A 20,386-nucleotide genomic window follows, 5' to 3' on the forward strand; every position below is an offset into this window, starting at 1 on the left:
TTACCTGAGTTTATGGAAAGGGGAGAAATAGAGCAACTGAAAGATATGCTCAAATATTGGGTTAGCAACTTAAAAGCCATGGGCCTCTCGGGCTGTATTTATTCCCTTTTATTCAACCGTCCAACAGCTCCTAACTTTACCATTTTTCTAGTAGTGACTGGGGATAGATGAGACAAATAGAAAATATGTGGCTGCTCTGACCATGCAACTGCTGAGCCTTTTAGTAAAGGGCTCAGAGCAGAACTGGCCTGGGGCAAGCAGTGGTATTACTGGAAAAACAGATAGTGGACATGTTGTGGACAGTGAAGAGAAATCTTTTAGAGTTTGGCATTAACAAATTCTGTGTTTGCTCCCAGAAAGACTTGTCCTGGGTAACTGTGCTGGCTCTAGGTAGTTTCATGCGTGTGTCCATACACGTGTTCTATTCATCTTGGAGCACAGTAAATGACATTTCATTCCCGTCATCAAGTAACATTCAAGGTGATTGCCATGAATGGTAAGTGACTTCATTTTATTTGCAAAAGATTATAAGTGGTTACTTGCTGGAGATAAACAATAGGACGAAAAGATAAACTTGCAGTGCAGGCACGTGGCAGATAGGAGGCTGTTACACAGGCTGGGCTCTTCTATGGCTTTTCACATTGCCTAAAGAATGCCAGGAGGAGGAGGAAAGAAAGCGAGGAAGGAGACAGCCCAAACGATGTAAATAGCAGTGGGGAAGGGATACAGTTGAAAACAGTGATGCTGGAAAGGAAGCAAGTTAAGCTGGATGGATGAGGAAAATGTCCCTTTCTGTATCCACAGCATGTTGACTGTAAACTGAAGGTTAATGCTAGAATGGAAATGTACACACAATACCTTTCCATAACACAGAATAAAAAGTAGTAGGGACAGTGCAGAGCTTGGATACTAATAAAACAATGTCCTGCCGCTGGGGCTGCTTAGGATTTGTAGAGATAGTGACAGTGGCTCTGTCTGCCACTGGAATTACTGCAGAACCTTGACCCTGACCTCAAGCTTGCCACAGGTTTGTGGACAGAGAGCTGTGGTTTCAGGAGTACGGTCTAAGTCCATAGCCATGCAGCTGGAGAGCAGGCTGTGTCCATGAGAACCTTTTTGTCTTCTCCTGAAGACCCCCTGAGTAGAATGATTATAAACTAACCTCCTGACTGGTAGGATCCTCAACAGTGGACCTCTCCACCTCCAAAAGAAGTATACAGAATGGGCTGAGGGAAGGGAACTTCTTTATTTGAAATGCAGGGAAGTCATGAATAGTCTTATCTGTCAGCTCATTATTTAGATTACACAGTTACCAGCTGTGAATATCACTTGATTGATTTGGGGCTTGTGAAAAGTAGAGCATAGAAGAGATTTTAAACATGAGTATGGACTTCAGCTAATAGGACAGAAGGTTCTTTCCACCGCAACAGTCAGGGAAGCATATCCAAAATCATATCCAATAAGACACCAACTTCCATGACAAAGGTAAAACATTCAGCGGAGGAACAATGCATAATATCAGTAGACTTGAATGCGGTGAATAAGCTTTGTCCTGAGGGCTGAAGGCGCTGCATAATTCAGTGTAGCCTCAGCTGTACATTTAAGTTGTTCTGTAAATATAGGGACAGGTTTTCCTCTTGGTCACCGTGCTATATCCATAAATTAATGCCTGGTGGTGTCAGGATCCCCATACTATAGCAGGGCTAAATATATTTGAAGAGGGACAAGCACACTTGCATGACCTCTAAATGATAGGAGGAGGCTGATGCAGTCATTGCTGGCAGCAAGTTTACAACTGTCTGTGTTGAGGAGAAGGATAAAAAGCCAATAGAAAGGGAAAGAGAAGAGAAGAAAGGTTGTTAAAACTAAAAGCGTACTATGCAACCTTGCTATAATTTAAAGTTCCTTAAACTGGGATTCCCTCCATCAGTAATCTATAGTAAGTCTTGTGCCAGACATGTTTATTGTAGAACTTAATCTTGGTGTAAACAATACAATTATATAGGTCATTAAAATCAGTGGTTGAGACTTCTGAGGTTTCAGAAAAAAATAATTCTTATCTTCAGCTCATAACATGGCACCAACAACCTTTCTGCCTGCCAGGTACAGCATTCCAGTCCATTTTCAGTGAGAAACTGTATCTCTCGGTGTGTATGCAATGGATCCAGCATGTTTTGTGTAAGATAGAGATAGAAGTGTGGCCTTCATCTCCATTAGACTCATACAAATTAGATTTAATTAATCTGAAGTGGTTTTGAGTGTTAGATGAGGTTGGAAATGACACATTGTGTCAGCTTCTAGAGTTGCTGTATCTATGGGTGTTTGGGAAGCAAAAACAAAAAGTCATGGAAGCAATAAGCAGTTCAAAACAAAACATATATTTAACATTATTGGAAAGTTTTTCAGCCCGTGGTAGTGCAAACCATCTTTCAGAAATGACTGATAGTCCATTTTAACTTCTAAAGGCTGGTGAATTTCAGCAGCATTAAAGCTTCTCTTGGTATTATGAAAAGATTTCTAAGAAGGAATCCTCATCCTTCATAACTTTATCCGTTTTTCACTTTTCTGATTTTAGACTTTATTCTGTGGCAGTGAGTTCCACAGTTTGGCAGTATAAGGCATTTTGTGATATAAATAATAATATGAAGCCTTTAATTCTTCCTTTGAAAGGCTGGTTAGTAACCGGCATTAGAGTTTATTATTAGGTCCATCATGTTACTGGCTGCCGGACAGAGATCAGGATAAATGAAGCAAAAAAATCAGAAAAAAACCCCTATGGTCTGTTAGGTAAAATATTCCTGTGTCATAATGCAGTGAACTGGAAGCATGTATGGTTATACCTGACCTTTATGACAGGCAATTAGAACACTGTAATTGCATGCTCCAGCTGGTAATTACTGAATATTCCCTTTTAATAAGTTATACAGTAGACTGCTTTTGTGGCAGAATGATTATCATCTGCACACCAATAGCTTAATTCCAGGGAGAAAAGTAATGTTTGTTTTTCTCACTCTGGATAAATTGTGCTTAAAAGGCTTGGATATAGCTCCCTCCCCCAAACCCTGAGAATATTTGGGTAAATGCTAGTCGTGGAGTCTGAGAAATGGAGCAGTGACCACATCTGTTTAGTGAATGGCTCAGTCCTGTGGTCTCTCCTGTTTCAAAATTAGCATCTCCTGGGACATTGTTGGTTTTTCGGAGGCGTAAACTAACTGAAAAGCATTAGATGTATTTTAGCTCTACTTCTGAATTAGTATTCATCCCACAGCAGATCAAACACATTGCGTGTCTTTTAATGAAAGTGCTTTTTATTTATGCAACTTCAGCTGCTCTGAAGTAAGACATAGCCAATAGGATGGACAGTGTGTTAATGAACAGGTAAATGTTTCTTTGAAAGCTGAACTTATCCGTAAAATTATGAAAAGTCAGTAAGTCAGTCATGGGAAAAAGGGAGAATGGTGATTTGGGTGGGAGTGCAGTACAACTTCAGTGTGGATTGCTTCTTGACTGTGCTACAGATTTCTTGTGTAACTGGGAACTGTGTAATTGTCTGCATCCCATTTTCCCTGTTTCTGCTGATCTCACTGAAAGAGAGAATGAAAAACCTGATACATGAATTTCTTTAAGGACCTTTGGCAGTGTAGAATGCAAGGTGTTACAAGACAGTATTGTATTCAGCATTAGTAGCAGATGTTGCAATAAGCTGATTCTTTTTTAAGAGTATCTGAAGGGAGAAAAGTAGCACTTGTGGGAAATGAAGCACAAGTGATAACCATGTTCCACCTTCCAAGCAAACAAAAACCTCAGTTTATGGTGACCAGAATATTCATGTGGAGAGAAAAGGTCATGCACCTCACTTTGAAACAGAACGGGGATGCAAGTCTGAATCCTGCACATCTTGGATGAGTTTTTTACCAGCTAAGCTGTCATTCTGAAGAGTTTGAAGGTTTTAGTTTCTTGTAATGACTTGAACTCCATGTTTATATTTTCTGAACTGTATGTGATGATGCTGCCCCTTCACAGCAGGTGAAATAACCTCTTTCAGCTCTGTGAGGTACCAGAATGATGTGTGCAGCCTGTTGAGAGGAGGAACCACACTAACCCTCATGTGGCTTTTGCAAGAAAATGCAATTCTTTCTGACCCAAGTATAAACTTGAGCATGCAGTGACCTGATACAGTGAACAAGCTGGAACAGGAATTTATATTACAGTAGCCTCATTTTATATTCTTCATCTGTGTTTGCACAGTTTTTATTGATATAAGACAGGAGTTCAATGAATGGTATCATGGCTCCTTCCCCAGGAATGATTTTAAACCCAGATTTTGCAGCACCAGGTCTGTGGCTTGTTCCCATTCTGTTCTGAACAGTGCAAGGCAGTAAGGTCAACTATCTGCAGCTCTGAAGAGATGGGTTTGAGAAGGAAGTCATGTTGCCAATGAATAGATGTCATCACAGTAGTACTCGTGCTTGTTGTATGACATCCATAAAATATGGTGTGTTTCTTGTTGCATCTGTTCAAGGAGAAAGTGTTATTTCAGTTTGCATATTAGAAGGCTTCATGAGTCATTAGCCCTGGCAAGCTATCACAGGGGCGTGTGTGCAGGTAGTGTCAAAGTCCATATAATGGTTGGTCATGCAGGGATGCCAAGCACCCACTGGTCCTGGGGAGGTAGGAATTGTCTACATTGTGCAAAACCAACATGATATAAATGATGATGGAAATAAGAGTGTGTTGGATTCAGTGTCAGATTGGTGTCTGTTCCTATCTCTGCCAGTGACTTCCTGGATGAGTTTTAATTGTCATGTCACCATATATGTCTCCCTGTCTCCATCTGCAGGAAAGTAGCCTTGTAAAGTTGCTAATTTTGTGGATGCATTTATTAATGTTTTGACATGCTCAGGTTTCCAGGACATGCTCTAGAGAAATACTTAACATTGTTAGGGGTCTGTTGCTTCAGTAAAATACCAGTGTATCATTGCTGGAAACTGAAAGCCAATGCTCTCCACAAAAGAGCTTCAATGCAGGCAGTTACTGTTCAGGCTTTCCCTGTACTGTTTCTTTCAAGACTGAAACCATCTTGAAAGCAGCACCCACCATATAAACAGTGTCTTTCATTTTCATGATCGACTCAGCCATAATTGTCTGGCATTTCCCCATTATTTCTGTAACACTGGTGTTTGGTACTTCTTTGTAGAAAGTTTCACAACAAAGGCAGTGGTCTATAATTCTTGATTATGTCTGTTATCAGTCTTTAATGCAAATGCTTGTCCTGCTGACATGGCATCTATTAAAGGTCTGTGCTCTCTAGAGAACATCTTGCCCAATGGATCAGGTCTCCCAGGATTTGCAAAAAGGCTTTCAGGATCAGCTGAGCTGTGCACACAGTGCTTTGTTTTATTTTGTTTCATTTTGATTGGTTCAGATGGTCCAAATATTTGCAGAACTCCATTAAGTCCTATTTGGGATGAAGTCATAAGTTCCACTTTCCACCAAGGCATGGAGCCTGTCCAGATTAGTGTCAAAGCCTATATAATACGTTGGCTATATTGCAGGCTTGTATAGTATCAAGACCCTGTTTTCACAGCAGTTACATAGCTGTTACTCCAGTGAAGAATGATATGGCCCCTTATAAAGTCCACAAGCTGACGCCTGTTTTTTAATGTAATATTTACACTATTCAAGGAGCTAAAAGAAGGCTTTGCTTTAATAGATTCCTTCAGCTAATGTTTTCCCTTATACAGATGGGTTATTGTTTCCAGCTTTTGATACCTATGTGGCTTTTTATATTAGGGCCTCATTTTTTGGTTTGCCCTTTTTTTTTTTTTTTTCTCTCTTTCCTTCTCTGTGCCTATCAAATTGCCTTACAGTATTCTTTGAGGTTTTATTTGAGGGTCAAAACCCTGAAGATATTAAACCAAAACAAACAGAAAACCCAGCACCCTGTTGTTGCTCCCCTCATACACAGACACCCCCGACACCCTGAATTGCTTTCTGTTTTCAACTTACCTTCCTCTCTCTGAGAGGAAACATGGTACAGCAATTGCTTACCATGGGCAGAAATCACATAAGATGCTACACTTGCAAACTCAACTCTTTTGAAATTGTTGCCCAGCCATTGCTATAAATAACACTCTGCCACCTAATGTCATGAGGCTGCATAAAAATCTATATGTTCTTCCCGAGCAGAAGTAGATTTCTGGGGATTCATAATGGAAATAGAGTGCCAAGGTTTAAGTACATAATCACATTTATTCTAGTGAAGTGAAACACATAAATTCTGGTCTGAGCAGAGAGTGTGGAGGACCACTGGAATTAGATGGACTTTCCTGCTTTATATGCTTCTGGGCTGAAACAACTTCAGAAAGAAGGGGTGGCGTAGTGGAGTATCTGCGAAAACATTTTAAACTCAGCAATATACAGCTTCAGTGTAGGCTTTAGTTCTGGGAAAAAGGCTACACTTGCTGTGTTCCACTGAAACAAATTTTCTCCCAATTCTAATTAAAACCAAAACCAAACATAAGACTTACAGACTCAGAGTTCAGACCAATTTATAGTGGATGGAGAATGGTCAAAAGCAGAATATACCAAGGAGCTTATATCATTTGCCAAGCTAAAAACATATGTAGATCTACTTTAGAGGATCAGAGTATTCTTACCACCACCCCCCCCCCCCCCACAGAATTTTAAAGAGAAGAAGTATTAAAGCTTATTTTGGGATATAAATGGTGGATCCAGGTAGTCCTTAATTTACATGATTTTGTTTCTTCACTTGAAGTTCAGAACAGAGGCAGGAGAAGTATAAGGAATATATGTATTCCCTGTTCTGATGATGTTCTTGTCACCTGTACTCTGCAAACAATTATAGCTATCACTTGGACTTTTATAGTTCTATGCTGAGAAAAATTTCAGAAGGGCATATGAGCACACCTAGCACTTCAGATTGGTGGCTCAACCTGGTTCCCTGCAGAATGACCTTACTTCACTACCCCTGGATTACTTCTGCATCTCTATTGTTCTCTTTGGGGGATAAGATTATCTTATAAACATAATCCTGTATTTATCTATTGCATGTTTTAATTTATTTTTCCATCAGCAAGGTCATGTATTGACTTTTGCATGGGAGGTTAAGGTCTGCTGAATGTGAAAACACTGTCAGGGTTCTGATTCCCACTGGATATTCCACACAGAACAGGGGCAGCAAAAGGCAATCTACTCATTACATGTGGTGTGGCAATTTTGACTGGCTGTTGGTAGGGAGTTGCATATTTCTATAATGTGTCGTATGACATGGATTTGGGTCCATCAGAGTCCTGCTGATTGTGGTCAGGAAAGGGAAGTAAGGAAAAGCAGCAGAACTTCTCACTTATTTTGAGAAAGGTCACTTTGTTCTTAATTGTACTATTTATTATCATGAGGTGGTGTCTGCATAGCAACTGTGGATGTAATTGGTATCTCTTGCCACTTTGCCAGCCTCTCACACTTTTCATACAGCGGTAGTCTACTATATGGTGCTTTGTTTAAATCTTCTTCTCTTCTTAATTGTTCATTTGGATACAAGGGATGAATAAAGAGCTGTGATAACGTCTAGGATGTGTCTGTACTGTAGTCCTTTACTAGAGGGGGACAGAGCTGTTTTGTCGTTATTGTAAATGGAAATACCCTTTAGTTTACACGTTGAAAGACCAGTAGAATGAAAAGAAGGGAAGGAAAGATCAAAATCTCCGTCATGAGTTTGTTTTTAATTCTAAATATGAAGATTTTCATTTGTGCAGAATTGTTGCCCTGTGTTGGTATGTAGCCTGGCAGGAACTTGTCAGGTAGCAAGGTGTTTTATGAATGTGGCTCAGTAGGGAGCATGTAGAGTTGTTTCTCATCTCTAAACCAAACAGTTCTGGAACAGCTGAGGTACTCCAAGAGACCTACAGATAAAATATCTTTCTGTATCTCTTCCAGAATAACTGTTCTGGTGTGAGTGAGCATTCATAGACAACATTGGTGAGATCCACACAGTCTTCATACATCTTTGGACACCTTAGGATGATTCAAGTGTTTCAATTTCTTATAATATGCTAGGAGTCCTAATATGAATTATTTGTAGTTCATAATAGGAGATTAGGATCCTAGAAACCAACCCTCACAGTGACCATTACACCTATCTAGAAATAAATAGACCCATTAGAATGAAACGTAATTTTCATTGAGTGGCCAAGGAAAAAGAAGAATTGGTTCCTGAGCACGGGTAGGTCTTCTTTTAGAAGTTGAACTTGGTGGTGTTTAGTCTAGTGAAGATGATATCAGGTGGATTTTTTGGGAGACAGGGATAGAAGGATTAATACTCCTTCGACTATAATTGAGGGGATGCTGTTCTGTTCCTTTGGATGTTCTGAGGTTGTGTTGAACTTAATGGAATGGAATGGAATGGAATAGAATAGAATAGAATATTTCAGTTGGAAGGGACCTACAACAATCATCTGGTCCAACTGCCTGAGCAATTCAGGGCTGACCAAAAGCTAAAACATGTTACTAACGGCATTGTCCAAATGCCTCTTAAACACTGACAGGCTTGGGGCATCGACCACTTCTCTATCTCTAGCAAGCCTGTTCCAGTGTTTGACCACCCTCTCAGTAAAGAAGTACTTCTTAATGTCTATTCTAAACCTCTTTTTGGTTTATCACATGAAGATGAAGCAGTCTTTTGGCTTCTTTTCAGGTTTCTTGATTTATTTTATTTTTCCTTCCATAGCAGATGTTAAACCCTTTGTTGGTGAATCCCACCATTGCTCTAGCAGTAGAGGCAAAATAATTTATACAATCTGTCAGTATAAAGCAACAAAATTTAAACATATTATCTGTATATGGGCTATCCTTCTACTTGGAAACATAGTTATGTTAAAGGGACTGAAGTTTTGCTGCTTAGATGCCAAAGATAACTGTGTCTCCATCAAACTTTATTATTCTGTGTTTAATAACCTTAGCTGAAGGGTATTCTTTTTATCTGGCACACTATGGGGACAGCGCTAACATTACACTTTCAGAAATGTTTGTAATAAATGCCACACATCTATGTTCATTATACAAAAATATGGGGGGAGATACCACACAAAAGAGCAGTGCAGTGAAGAATCACAGGTGGTTCTACACTGGCATTTAATCCTGTAAAGGGTCATTTTGTAACCTTGTTTAACTTTCTCTTTCAGGAACAAGAAGATCCTAATAAGCTTGCTACCAGCTGGCCAGATTACTACATTGACCGCATCAATTCCATGGCAGCAGTAAGTTACCTCTCATGCAAAGCAGGGAAGATTTCCTACCATAGAGATGTGTTTCTTTAGGAAGAAGTTCCCAGAGGAGAAGTACGTTAGCCCAAATGCATAACTAATTTAAAATAGGGCTTCTCAAAGAAGACTAGTACATGTATTAAGAAAGACGCTTCCTCCAGCAGAAGAACAGATTAGACCATAAGCATTTCCAGTTTTCATTTCTACAATACTGAGCACTGAAGGCAATCAAATTAGATTCTGGAATGAAAATTCATGAGAATATTTGATGAATCAGAAAAGCAACTTTTTGAAAACTAAGTGAAGTTTTGTCTTCTTGTGTCTTTTCAAATTGATTTCTAACTACAAAATAAGACTGGGGATATTAGTTTAGTAGAAGAACTAAAGAATTAAAGAAGTAAAGAATTAAAGATAGTTGTTTATGATAATATCTACTTATGTAAGAGCAGGTAAATAGAGGAATGTAGGGCTGTAACACCTTAGACATCAGATACAAGCCAACAACATATTTGAGGAAAACTTTTTTCAGTTGTCCTGGTTCAATAGCTGTATAGTATGTCTCTTCCTCTGAAGCATTCAGTGGAGCTGGTTACCAGCAGAACACCACGTCCAGGTAGTGTCCACTGACCTCCTTTGATATGGTAACTCTGCAGTCGAATCTTGCCTCCAGTTATTCATTAGCAGTGCCTACTCAGCTTTCTTTGGCAGTTGTGCAGAAATGATGATGTAATTCTGTTCCTAAATCTTAGGTATTGCACCTGGTTTGTTTACATATGCTTTTACATTCAATTTCTAAATGCTTCTCTGCACATTTTGTATTGCGATTATGACCTATAAAATAATTCCATAAAAATAATGCCTTAATGGATGCTAAATGTGTCAATACTGATGCATTTCTCATGGTGAAATATGTCTTGCTCGGTAAAAAAAAATAATCAAGATTTACAAGCTGTTATAACTCACTGTAAGAGGATTAAAAAAAAAGCTGCTTTCTTCTGTGTGTCGTGAATAAACAAAATGATCACCTTTCTTCATAACAGCTTTTCTTGGGTCAGAATAATGGAATAGAAAGAATATGGACAGGTTTTGAGGAAAGAGATTGAACTTTTGTGACTGGCATGGCACTATGCTTTTATTTCCTGACTGAACAAATTTGCTCTACAAGGGCCATTAAGGAAAAATATGAGTATGAAACCTTGCATTCTCACTGAGCCAAATACTTCTGGTAGGATTTGATCCAAGCCATCTTGAATCCACTACAAGTTTTTCCATTGATTTAAGTGACTTTTGGATTGGTCTTTAAATGATCTTGATGTAAACCTGGAGTGAAATGTACATGCCACTATTGCAAATGTGGAGCAGTTCCATAGAATAAGACTATACTTTGGCCTATGTTTCTAATTTTAAACATGTTTTAAGAGCACCAATAAACACCAGCCCTAGTAATGTTGTTTGCGTGCCTCAGCACTGAATGATTGGTAACCTTTTATTTGGCTTAAAGCCTCATGATTTACTCTTATGCTTGAAGTGTTGAGAAGACACATTGAGGTTAAAACCCCTGATTCTGATTTAGCACTTAGTTGCTTCACGTTTAGGCAGGTGAAACTTAGTTGACTTGATTTCACAGGAATTGTATCAGCGGAAAACTGGCGTAATACAGCTGAGAACCAGCTCCAACACACATTAAAAGACATGTTCTATTCATTATTATTTAGACCTCTGAGATTCTTAACTTCCAAACGGTTATTTTGGGTCCCTTATAATTTCAGACCTAAATTTAGCGCTGGGTTTTTTTAAATACTTTTTTTTTTTTTTTAAACTGCATCCAAGTGGAGTTGGCTCAGAAGTGGTGAAAGAAAAACGTGTTTCATGTTGCTTCCTGACACTGTCTAGTCTATTTCAATTTGCATCTCCTGGGCACTATCAGGTATTGCAATATTTTAATTAGAAATACTGCAAGAAGTATTAGAGTTGAAGTGGTAGCAATAATCACAGAAGTGTTAGTTTAAAATACCTTAAATCCTGTTTTTTTAAATAAAATTTAATCTTTGAATCTCCTGTGAATTAACTGCATAAGAATCTTTTTACATTCCGCTTTTACATCTTTTCTATATCCTTTTGTTTAATTACGAAGCTCTTTTTTATATATGTTAGCTTGGCAAAAAAGTTCTTCCTACCTGCTGATAAAATGGAAATGGCACCTTTATATAGGTATCATGAAGCATCTTTCTGTGCATTTCAGCAGGCCAAGCCCCCTGAGCTCAAGGATCGTTTTCTCAGAAGACTCGCTGCAGTGTTACCCGTCATATCTGTCCCTCATAGATTATGCTTGAGAGCAATGTGGTGATGCCTGACATGTTTGACATTCCCTACTTGTAACCTTAGACCACTACGTTAGGAAGCACTTTAGGTCACAGATTCCTCATCCAGTTCAAAAAGCCATGCTTTTTAAGCACAGTTCTGTTCCCACAATTGTTCCTGTTGCTGTGACTTCTAAGAAATAATATTTTTTAAACCCAGTTCTCACAAAAGTGTATGACAGTAAAGCTGGATCTCTTTACTAGTCAGTAGTGTGCAATTCCTCCACAGGAATTGCACACTACTGAAAGGAAGGAAGTCCCATCCTTCAGGCACCCTGACTGAAAGGAAGGAAGGGGCCAAGTAGATCGTTGGTAGACTGTCTTCTAGACCAGTCCTTAAGAGAAAGGGACAGCTAGCTGCTAATGATGTCTAATTTAGGAAGAGGAGCCTCCAAATTTGCCCAGTTCTCTGATGTCCACATGCTATAAATAATACTGGTGAGTGTGGACAGGTTGTACGCCCACAGTTGGAGACCATTTCTATTATCAAGGTCATTGTCATCTTCTGCTGATTCATCAATACACAAAACTTCTTTTCTTAAAAATGAATCAGCTGCCTTGTTAATATCACATGTAAAGAAACCTCCCTGTGCTCCTCCTGCCCTCCTCACCCCATGATACTGTCTGCTTGGCAGCACAAATAAACACAGCCCTAACTTCACTGGGGAGGAAAACTTCTGACAGCACTGTGTTGCTTTTGTGAGCTTGGCTGTGTGTGCATTTCCACGGAGAGACTTTCAGGTGAACAGTAGTTGCAGATCCAGCTTTTCTGGAGAGATGCCTCGGTCAAGAGTATAAAACAAGGGTCAAGATTAATAAATATAGCTGTAACCAGGCCCTTTTCCTTGACCCAGAAAGCATTTGTTCAGGGCAGAGCAGCTTCGCAGGATGTTAAAAATATATATTTTTCAGCAGAATTTAGCAGGTAGATGGTAACTCTCTTCCGCCATCTGGGTTAGGTGACATCTATGTTACTTTAAACTTATTTGCTTGAAAGTTCAGGTTTTTTAAATTACATCTACTTGTAGTTTATGATTCATATCTTATTCTTTTAGTTCAGTCTTGAGGTAGTTAGAGATTAGGTGTACCTTGAATTTCAACTAGCTGGTTTTCTTTGAAGAAATGTTTTAAAGAAAAGGTATTATCCAGATATATCATAGGAGGCATGGAATACAGTATTTTTTTTTCTCAAATTTTGATTTTAATTTTACTTGCATTTGTTTATGATCTGGAAGTCATTTCAATAATGATAACACTTGCTAGTTATGATTTTAGACAAGATTTTAAAAAAGATCTTGGATTATAATGAGAAATCAGAACATCTGGGTTGCTTTTTCACTATTTATTTCATTTGCTTTTTTCTTTTTTTCATTTCATATGTGCGAGACTGTTAAGTAAAGCTAGATCCATCCTATAGTGTATTGCTGATGATAGTTCATGCCCTTTTTTTCTTTTTTCTTTTTTTTTCTCTCTTTCTCACACATACTGTCATTATAGTCTCATATTTTCCTTCCCAGCACGTCAGGGGAACAATTAGCCATTAGGATAAAGTGCGGGAATTAGTCTGTGCTTTCAATAAAACTAAAATATTTAATTGTAAATGGAACCAAATTTTCAAAAGTAATTTCTTGGGCTACCTGAAGTTTTACACATTAAATTCCACGTGAATGATTGTTTTCATAAATTCATTAATTTCTTTGAGCTGGTGAATCAAGCAGCTGGATGCTGTACTTTCCTGGGTGATGCACTTAAATCTGGAAAACTTTAAATATGCAAAATGTCTTTGTAAAAAAAAAATTTTAAAAAAGCCTTATGTATACCATTTTTAGGGACCAGATAAGGACCTCACACTGTTTTGCTTCCGATCCCTAGTATGTTTTGTTAACTGTTAGTAACTAGCTGCAGCCTAGCACAGCAGACGTTAGTCCTCGAAGTGCAGTTTGTAGTTCAGGAAAGCAATTCATCAGTCAGCCACATTAATGAAATCCAGCCTCAAACAATGACAGTTCCCTCCCCTCTGTATCCCAGGGATGGTTATGTTTTCTATAATTCTTGCCAAGAAAGCTATTTCATAATGCGAATGTGTGACCAGTCTGTCTTTAGAGAGGGCATGAGGATTTGAGTTCCTGGCCATGCACAGGAGTGAGAAATGAATGGCTCTTGGCTGCCTGCAGCTTTAGAAAAGGGGTTTTCTGTAATCACTCTCTGTTGTAAAGGCAGGATTATTTGTACTTGTTTCATTTGGAAATGGGCCTTTTTCACTCTGAATGCAATACTGTTGAGCACCTTCCTACTATCCATTTGCTTTCCCCCCACAATGGCTCAGAGGAGAAATTAAACAATTGGAGGAATGGGAGCCTTTCAAAGGAGCATTTACGAGCCAAAGGAAAGATGACCAGATGGGCTGTCACCCAAGAAAATACAAATCGAGTCCCAGATCACACCCCAGGACTCTGCCATTGAGATTCCATAATGCCTGTTCAGGATTTCTGTTTATTTTTCAAAGAGAGGGATCATATATGGCTTGGCTTAAGCATTTCAATTTATGTTTCTGGCTGTTGGAGAATGCTGGCAAAAGATAAAACGTCATCAGCTCATTTTCCATCAGTAGCGCTCTGTCATTCCATTAGGGCAGGAAATAGCTTGCTCTGTTACTGAGTGAATTTGACTTTAGCGTGGATCAGAGAGAGGACCCCTAGAGTTAAACACATCTCCCCATGCCAGCTGTTCAGCATAAGACTGCAAAGGCGTGTAGCCAATTGACCACCCTCAAGATCTGACATGTGTTGGCACCACATGGTTTGCAAAAGCAAGCAACATGGGAGCACTTCCAAGGGAAGAGAGGTGTCGGGCTGGTGGCGGAGGGAGGGTTAAAAGTAGTTCCAGTGAGAGGAAGGTTCTCTTTGGTGCTTGCTAAACAGTAAAAAAGGACTTAAATATTTTGTTGTAATGGGCCATAATTGTAGCTACTTAGATTCCACCACAGAGATGGTGGAATCATCAGATCTCCGATAGATGATACTAGTTTAATTGGGTTATTCATTTGAGAAGGGGTTCAGAGCTGCTTTCCAGACACCACTGAGTGATATCCCCAGGGAGTCCTGCCAATAAAAGTCATTTAACCTCTCTATTTTACAATTAAAGGGACTAGAAGACGCTATATAGGCTAAGAATTTCAGCATTGAGTCTTGACTTTCTACAGAGTCACACATTGAAGTTGTGAGCCTGAATGGTGTATGCGATGGACACTGAAGAGCCTTGCTTCACATCGCAAGGTTGCAGGTGGTGCTGAGAGATCTGGAATGCTGATTTCCTGATACACCACTCTTTTTAATGGCATTATCTGAGAACTGTATTTTTTTGCATGTATTCCACTCATCATCTCTCACCCCAATTTATAGTGACCCCCATCATCTTCAGTTCCAGTTGACTGCAAGCTCTAGTTATCTCTGGCTGCATAATAGGGGGAAATCTAGTCTGTGTGCGCTTCAGTTTGCTAGTTAAAAACCAGGAACTTTCTGTTCCTAATTAGCAAGACCAAAGTGTATAGGGAAAATCAGTATCTTAAAACAGGTGATAAACTTAGCATAGGGAAGAAAAGTCAAACTTGTATGTACACAAACTGTAATTCAAGGTACTTACAGGCTGTTTAGTCACTTGAAGAAAAAAAGCTTTTATGCTTTGAAACCCGACACACAAGTCTAGGATTTTTTTTTTTTCTTTTCGATTTTTTTCCTCCCAAATCCCTCCAGCCATGTCAGTTTAATAAAAGATATTACGTCTCCCTACAGACTTTGTCTCACATATCCATAGATTACTAGAGCTGATCACTGTTCCAAATTAGGTGCTGTTTTCTGAGGGCATAATGGCAAGTATGATTTTCTGGGGGGTAATCTGAGAACCCTAGTTTAGCCAGTGTGGCAAAGCAGTGTGCTGCTGCCAGTCCACATGAGCAGCCTCATCTGGATTCAGTTTTGTAGCTGAGGCACTGCTTTCCTGGTGAGAGGTCGGCAGGCACCTCTGCATGAGTTGATGGGATAGTTGTTTTTCATAATTCCTGGCTTGTCTCTTAGCTTCCAGGCAGCCCGAGCTTTCCTGATTGTCGTCATCTTTTCTGAACAGATGCAGACTCTCTATGCTTTCGATGAAGAAGAAACAGAAATGAAAAATAAAATAGTTGAAGACTTGAAGACAGCTCTGCGGACCCAGCCCATGAGGTAATGTTGTTCATCTTTCATCACAATTCACTGCTTCCCTATGGTCAGATGTGACACAGGAGAGAGTGGCAAGGACAGAAACCTCATTGTCTCACCTCACACAAGCCTCTGACATTTCAGACAATCCATAGAGAGCCTTACAGACCTTGGTCTGAACCTGCCTAGTTGGGAGGGCACACTAATGTTAAAGCTTGTAGCTTCAGGAAAATAAAAGACAAAGTTGTCTGTGAGAAACCTGTAGCAGATATGTGTAAACACAGGTAATGATTAAGAAAATCAGATTGTAGACTTTATAGCCCCCTGAACATCCCATGTAATTTGGCTTTAGGTAAAATCTCACCCTCTGCTCTGAACTTTGAATTCAAGCTTTCCCTTATCTTTATGTAATGTGAACTGTTTGGTACAAAGCAACTAATCCATCTGACATCACCTGGTTTGGCATTCTTCCTGTTCTATGTGTGACTGTGCTGTAGAGAAACGTTAAGAGAATTTATTGTGTACTGTGTCTTTGAAGGTAAGGTCATCTTTGTTTATCTACGAACAAAGCTCTGAACGTTAGCAAGCTAACTAGCATAGAAACCTTTTCCATTGAACAATTAGAAGACCATTGTGCAGAAGCAGTAATTGTAGTTGATATGATCTCGGGAAACACTTGGTCAAAAAGTTTCTGAATGCCTTTGATTAGGCCAAAATAGGCCAAATGCATTTGCATCAACATTGTACTGAAGTCATAGTTTCAGAGAGTTTGACTGATGCCTAAGCATTAGGAACCTAACCAGTCATATAAATAAATAAATAAAGACATATCAAACAATTTACATTGCAGTAACTTTGACTTGAAGTGAAGACATATTCCAAGACTTCTTGCAGAGCTAAGTGCTGATTGTGCTTCCCCCCTTCATGTTGAAAAAGCTGACTGCGTGCAGTTTCTCACCTCGCAGCAAGTGAGAGGTAGAACACACCGGCTTAAACCTCAGGTTTTTACCTCCTGTTACGATGGGCTGTAAAAGAGCACAAAGCCAGGTTCTGATGGTCCTCTGAGGCATAAAGATTCATCAGGCTTTGGCTGAGTGCTTTTAACGTGGAAGTGGAGAAACAGTGGCCTATATTGAGACCTAGCCCAAGGGGATAAGTGACTCTTCGATCTGTCTATCACTGTCCTAAATCAGAGAACACAGTAAAATGCTCAATTCGTTAGCTGCCAAATGGGCTGCATGCCAATGCCTGATCAACAAGCCAATTTCTTCTTGATGGAAAGGTTGCAGTAGAGAGGCCCTCAGCTCCATCAAATCCCTCTCATAAGCACTACGATACTCAAGCCTTCAAAATACTAGTCTTTCTAGTTGAATTTGGACATCAAATCTTATTTTCCTTGCCACTTCTGTTCATCAGGCCTCTGAAGAAAACAGAGACCTAAATTCACACAGGATGAGCTGTCTGGAATCCATTTGTGATGGTAGGGTATACAGGGGCTCTGACAGCTTACCAAGGCTCCTCTGCTTGAATTCTCTGATCTAGAGGAATCAAAAGAAGAAAAATGCATGTGTTTGGCTCTGTGTTTTATTTTACTGGAACTGTGACTCTTCTATTAGAAAATGCAGAGTAATGGTATTAATCTGTGCTTCTACTCCAACACCTGAGATCTAACAGCAACAAAAATTGAAGCAGAATGATCCAAACTCAACTTCCTCGTCTCTTTGGAGAAAAGGTGATAGAAACATCCCTGGGCAACTAGTTGGCTCCCTTTAAGCAAGTGCATTTTGTTCTGGTGTTTAGGAGCTGCCCTGAAATAACAAAGCCGGTTTATGTCTCAGCATGCAGGAACAACCCCAGCCTTAGAGAACAAAAAACCCCACATCTGCATCTTGTAAGGAAACACATTTTCTTTTAGGTTTGTAAGAACTTATGACTATAAACAAGTGTGATGACAAACTGTTGGACAGAAGCAGTGAAAGAAGAGCTTTTCTTTTGGTATTTTAGTGCCCCAAAATGGAGGTTCAGAAGTGCAATAAAAGTAAAAACTTACAAGGGACTGGAAAAAAAAAACCCAAACTAGTTTTTGGAACCCCAGAAAAATACCTCCTTTAGTTTGATTCATCTCTAACTCCCTTTGCTGTCTGCTTTTCTCCTTTTGTTTAATTTGGATTTACCTCCTGTTATTTTTGTTTGATTTAGCCATGTTGCATTAAGTGCATACTGGAGATGACCATCTATGCATCTAGCAAGCAAAATCCATTATGCTGAATTTGTCAGCAGCTCAGTAGTTGTCAGGATTATGTGTGCCCTGATTCAAAAACTGATGCAGGGAAGTGTAGCCTTGGCTGTTAACAGGGTGGGAACATCCTGCTCCCTGCACAGCCACAGCATATGATCTTTCTTTCTTTCCTGAGCTGGATCAAGACTTACAGGGAGGCTTTTCCCCACTACATTTGGTCATTACCTCTCAGGCTGCCCCATCTGCATTTGCATGAAAAGTTTGTTATTAGAGTTAGCTAACTCACTCTGATCAGCACTCTCTAAAACTTGAAAGGCTAAGAAGCACCATGACTTTTAAAGTGTGCTAAACTGGTCAAGTGAGAGTCTGAGGTGAGGTTAGGCTTTAATTTGCTTGTTTAGCACCTATTAAAACACACCCTGCTTTATTTACACTTGAGCTTTTGGATGTGTTAGCCAGAATGCATTGGCAAACATGCTTAACTTTACACCTTCCAGTCTAGAACAAGACCTTACTTTGCAGCATACAGGATGTATAGGATGTCAGTTTGCTACACGTGTATATTGTGAGGAAGAAGGTACTTTATGTGTATGAGTTGGGTTTGGTTTTGCACATACACACACACACACATCCCTGCTTACAGACATACAGATACACAAACACCAAACAGTGTGAAGATTGTGGTTCTCAGCCTGTCAGCTAAACTCCTTCTTCTTTTTCTCTGCTGTACACACATTTACACACATAACTTCCCACACTGAGCAAATCCTCATAGTGAGTGTGTCTGTTGGCCCAGAAACTGCTACTGCTATTTCTTTATCTCTTGCATGATTTCTGGCTTTTCTGGAGAATAGGGAACTGAGTGGTTTTGAAAAGAAAGATAAAAATCATCATCTTTTCTGATGTCAACTGAAATGGAAAGGTACTTGGATTTGCTTCCTATCGAGTAATGCAGCTTAGTGTTTGCTCTCCGGACTAGGAAGAGTACAGGAAAATCCCGACATTGTTTTAACTTATGTCATTAATCAAGGTCTGTGACACACACCACTTTCCTGCGCATGCCTCCTTTTTTGAATGACTTCATCCAGACAGTCCTAGAAAAATTGCTCTGCCAATGAATTTAGTGCAGGATTGTACTTAATTGGGACAATGTGACTTTTGTGCATTTACCGTTTTTCTTTCATGTTTTCATCAGAGCAGGCTAAAATACATGAAGGTTGTAGTACCTTGCATGTATTAGCATCAGACTAGGTGTTCCATCCAAAAATATGTTTAAGGGACCCTTTGTTCAGCTGCTTCTTAAGGATGTTTTCAGTAGATCTCCATATCTTCAGAAAGGTATCCATCTGAAGTCTTCCCTTAGCCCTGGAAGTGAAAAGAACAGCAAAACATCTGCTTTTTTCTTTTTCGTTTGGGTTTGGTTTTTTTGTTTTGTTGTTTTGGGTTTTTTTTTTTTGCCACTCCCACCCTCCTTTTTTTTTTTTTTTCCCCTCCCCTAAAAGATGGAAGGAATAGCTAAGGTATTGGATGGATTCATGGAACGGTACTTTGGAGGTAAGGAAGAGTAGGAGAATTTAAATTAGTCCCTCCATAGTAGAGGCAAAGAGCATCTCTAGTCTTTAGGCCCAGGGATAGAGAAATGCTCAGAAGTCATTGGCATCACATTGTTTGGTAACATGTTGAGTTTATGCTTATTTTGGTTCGGAATATATCCTTAGCAGCAACTCTTTTAACAATGAATGCACTTATTTCAGTCGTCTTTGTCATGCTAGCAGCTAAATGCATTACAGAAACTGAAATAAGTTTTAATCTTTCTATAACTGGTTTAAATAACAAACTGCTTTGAGTGACTTACCAAATTCCTGGTGCACAATGTTGATCCCACTCTCTGTCCTGTAGACAGAAGGGCTCTTGCTCCTGTGATCTATTAGAGTAGATATGATGCATCCAAAGAAAGTGTAATCAGACTTGTGTGAAATTTGGCAGGTTGTCTTAGCAGGGTTCAACTAAATTTTGTTTTCATTTTTGGTGCACGCGTGTTCCTGTGTGTGCTTGCCCTTACTCTGATATTCACTTTGAAATTCAATTTTGAACAAAACCCAAACCTCAGACTGAAACTTTGTTGAAAGCACCAGGCTTTGCCATGTTTCTGGTCAAACTGCTGGCCTAAATAAGCTGAAACTTGGCATATTGAGCATAACTTTAAAGGTAGGCCCTGAAAACTCCTGTGTGGTGTGGGACGTAACCACCAGAAGGCCATACATATGTCAAGTCCATATTATCTGGGAGACGTATAAGTATGGCTCAGGTTTG

The 20,386-nt window shown here is 39.5% G+C and overlaps 1 protein-coding gene across 4 annotated transcripts in view; it reads left to right on the forward strand.

The window, feature by feature from the left end:
- The window catches only part of DAAM2 (dishevelled associated activator of morphogenesis 2), a 172,667-nt gene that overhangs the window by 84,497 nt on the left and 67,784 nt on the right, over positions 1-20,386 (forward strand). For all 4 annotated transcript variants that reach the window (XM_030499163.1, XM_030499167.1, XM_030499165.1 and 1 more), the window contains exons 4-5: positions 9,201-9,275; positions 15,764-15,858. In XM_030499163.1, the coding sequence (XP_030355023.1) occupies positions 9,201-9,275; positions 15,764-15,858 (170 nt within the window). The remainder of the gene's footprint in view (positions 1-9,200; positions 9,276-15,763; positions 15,859-20,386) is intronic.

This window comes from Strigops habroptila, chromosome 10, assembly GCF_004027225.2.
Source record: "Strigops habroptila isolate Jane chromosome 10, bStrHab1.2.pri, whole genome shotgun sequence".
Classification (NCBI taxonomy): Eukaryota; Metazoa; Chordata; class Aves; order Psittaciformes; family Psittacidae; genus Strigops; species Strigops habroptila.